At 38.9% G+C, this 2,405-nt stretch overlaps 1 protein-coding gene across 1 annotated transcript in view; it reads right to left on the bottom strand.

Annotated features, from left to right (window-relative positions):
- The window catches only part of LOC106873361 (carboxypeptidase E), a 41,755-nt gene that overhangs the window by 17,837 nt on the left and 21,513 nt on the right, over positions 1–2,405 (bottom strand). Inside the window, exons 3-4 of the mRNA XM_014920691.2 lie at positions 2,091–2,249; positions 1,239–1,402 (exon numbers count right to left, since the gene is read on the bottom strand). Of these exons, the coding sequence (XP_014776177.1) occupies positions 1,239–1,402; positions 2,091–2,249 (323 nt within the window). The remainder of the gene's footprint in view (positions 1–1,238; positions 1,403–2,090; positions 2,250–2,405) is intronic.

Here is a 2,405-nt window from a genome sequence, read left to right as displayed (position 1 = left end):
GCGTGTTTGTGTATCTGTGTTTGTCCCCCCAACATCGCTTGACAACCGATGCTGGTGTGTTTACGTCCCCGTAACTTAGCGGTTCGGCAAAAGAAAACCGATAGAATAAGTACTAGGCTTACAAAGATTAAGTCCTGGGGTCGATTTGCTTGACTAAAGGCGGTGCTCCAGCATGGCCGCAGTCAAATAACTGAAACAAGTAAAAGAGTAATCGTCTCCTTCAAACGCTCACACGCTGAAATCGATGGGGGGGGGGTGACCGTCATATATACTACAAAATACAAGGACTATCTGACATACACACATGCTTACAAACAAACGGAAAAAGTAATTAGAATATAATGTACAAGTTAATCAGATTCTCATTTGTCAAAAATGGATCGAGTAATCGAAATGGCCGTTCAATCGGAAATATCAATGGGCAAGAGGTATAAAGGGAAATAACTCGGATCAGTCCTATAGTGGTCGAAGGGAGACTACTTCATGGTAATTGTTAGCTGTGAAAACCAAATTGGAATCCGGGAGGAATTTCATCCGACGAAAATAATTAGAAAAAGTATTTATGGTCCTTGCTTTTCTGACATCGTTGGTTGGCGTAATGCCTAAAAGCTTTTACATAAGGAAAGCGTGCGGATTCGTGAGACACGTTAGTGATGGGCGTTAGAAATGGAGGGAATCGTTACCTGATTTGCAATGTGTGAGACTGAATGTGTATGTGTGAATGCGGTTGAGACTGTGTGCGTGTGTATATGAGTGCGTGTGAAAGAGAGAAAGACAGACAGAGACAGTGTGTGTGCGTGTGTGTGTGTGTGCATAAATTTCTTTAAACCAAGAATTTATCTTGCATGATATCTGATAAATTCGTTTTTAATCAATCAATTTTCATGCCACAGTCAACTCTAGCCATGCTATATATGGCTGTGAGTTTAAGAAGTATGCATGCATCCCAACCACACAGTTTTGAGTTAAGTCCCATGGAAGCAGGATAAAATGGACATTAAATGACGTGTGTGTGTGTGTGTGTGTGTGTGTACTATTTAATGTTGGTGTAAGCACGGTGCAACACATACAATCATGGAAAAGTGGATGTTAAAACAAAGACGATGATGATAATATATGTCAGTTCATGTGTGTAAAGGGATTTCTGAGATTTGTTCTGTTGAATATGGATGTCACATCACCAAAGCTACAACCAAACAAATGAAATCCCAGCCAAAAAAATCTAGAAGTGAACCAACCTGAAGGTCGCATCATCAGGGCTGATACTATACTCTTTTTGTTTACCACTGCGGGTCAGATCATATGGGTAGTTAGCTACCAAGTCACCACCATGCAGATTAGCTGACAGGACAAATGGGTAAGCACTCAGCCATTTCATAACTGTCTTTGTCTCCGACTCTAACTGCAAAGAAAGAAATATAGACATTCTTGAAGATATTTTATCTTAGGCCATAAATGTTTTCTACTTTGTGTATGTTGAAGTATATCATCTACTGCAGGGGTTTTGTAAACTTTTTGACTTGCGGACCCCTTTATATTTCAGGCTTTACCTTAGGGACCCCCCTTATAAACGCTTATGAAATTTATACATAAATATTTGCTTAAAATAACATATATTTTTACATTTATTTATCTAACAGTATTTAACAAATAGGTTTATTGTCAATTAAAAGATTTCGATTAAAAAACATATATATAATCAAATTGCCCATAAAAAGTATTTGCTGTCCACAGACCCCCTGTCTTGTCCTTGCGGACCCCCTGTGGTCCGCGGACCACAGTTTGAAAACCCCTGATCTACTGGAATTAAGGTAGGATAAGTGCTATACTGGTGACATCTATTGAGATAAAAATACATGTGTATTGAAGAAGGTAAAAAACAGAGTCCGCTGCCCTAACCACTGGGCCATTGCGTCTCCACATCATGGATTAGTGATGAAGGAAATCAGGCATAAACAAAGATAGACATACTAAGCTGATAGAGATATTGCCATTGATAGAACTAACAAAAAAACTGTTAGAGGTGGTGCTCCAGTATGGCCACACTGAAATTAATAACAGAACAAAAGAATATATATAAATTGACTTACGTCTGGTGTTATCAATGCATATGCCAACTTCTCGAGGTGGTTGTTTGGTCCGTGGGTCTGTTCGTTCTCATAGACGATGTTGTTGAGGTCAGGAAAGTTTCGATTTAAATCAACTTTGTTGGCATTGGCACGACCAATTAACCAGTCTTCTCTACCGGTCTATGGAAATACAGAGTGAGAGCAGATGATTCAATAGGTACAGAGGTAATGATAGCTTGGTAGAGGTTGTGTTTGGTACAGAAGGACAGAGAGAGAGAGAGAGAGAGAGAGAGAGAGAGGAAATATATATATATATATATATATATATATATATAT

This window comes from Octopus bimaculoides, chromosome 24 (genome assembly GCF_001194135.2).
Source record: "Octopus bimaculoides isolate UCB-OBI-ISO-001 chromosome 24, ASM119413v2, whole genome shotgun sequence".
Lineage (NCBI taxonomy): Eukaryota > Metazoa > Mollusca > Cephalopoda > Octopoda > Octopodidae > Octopus > Octopus bimaculoides.
Note: the sequence above shows the minus strand (reverse complement) of the source record. Positions and strands in the feature narration are given on the sequence as shown.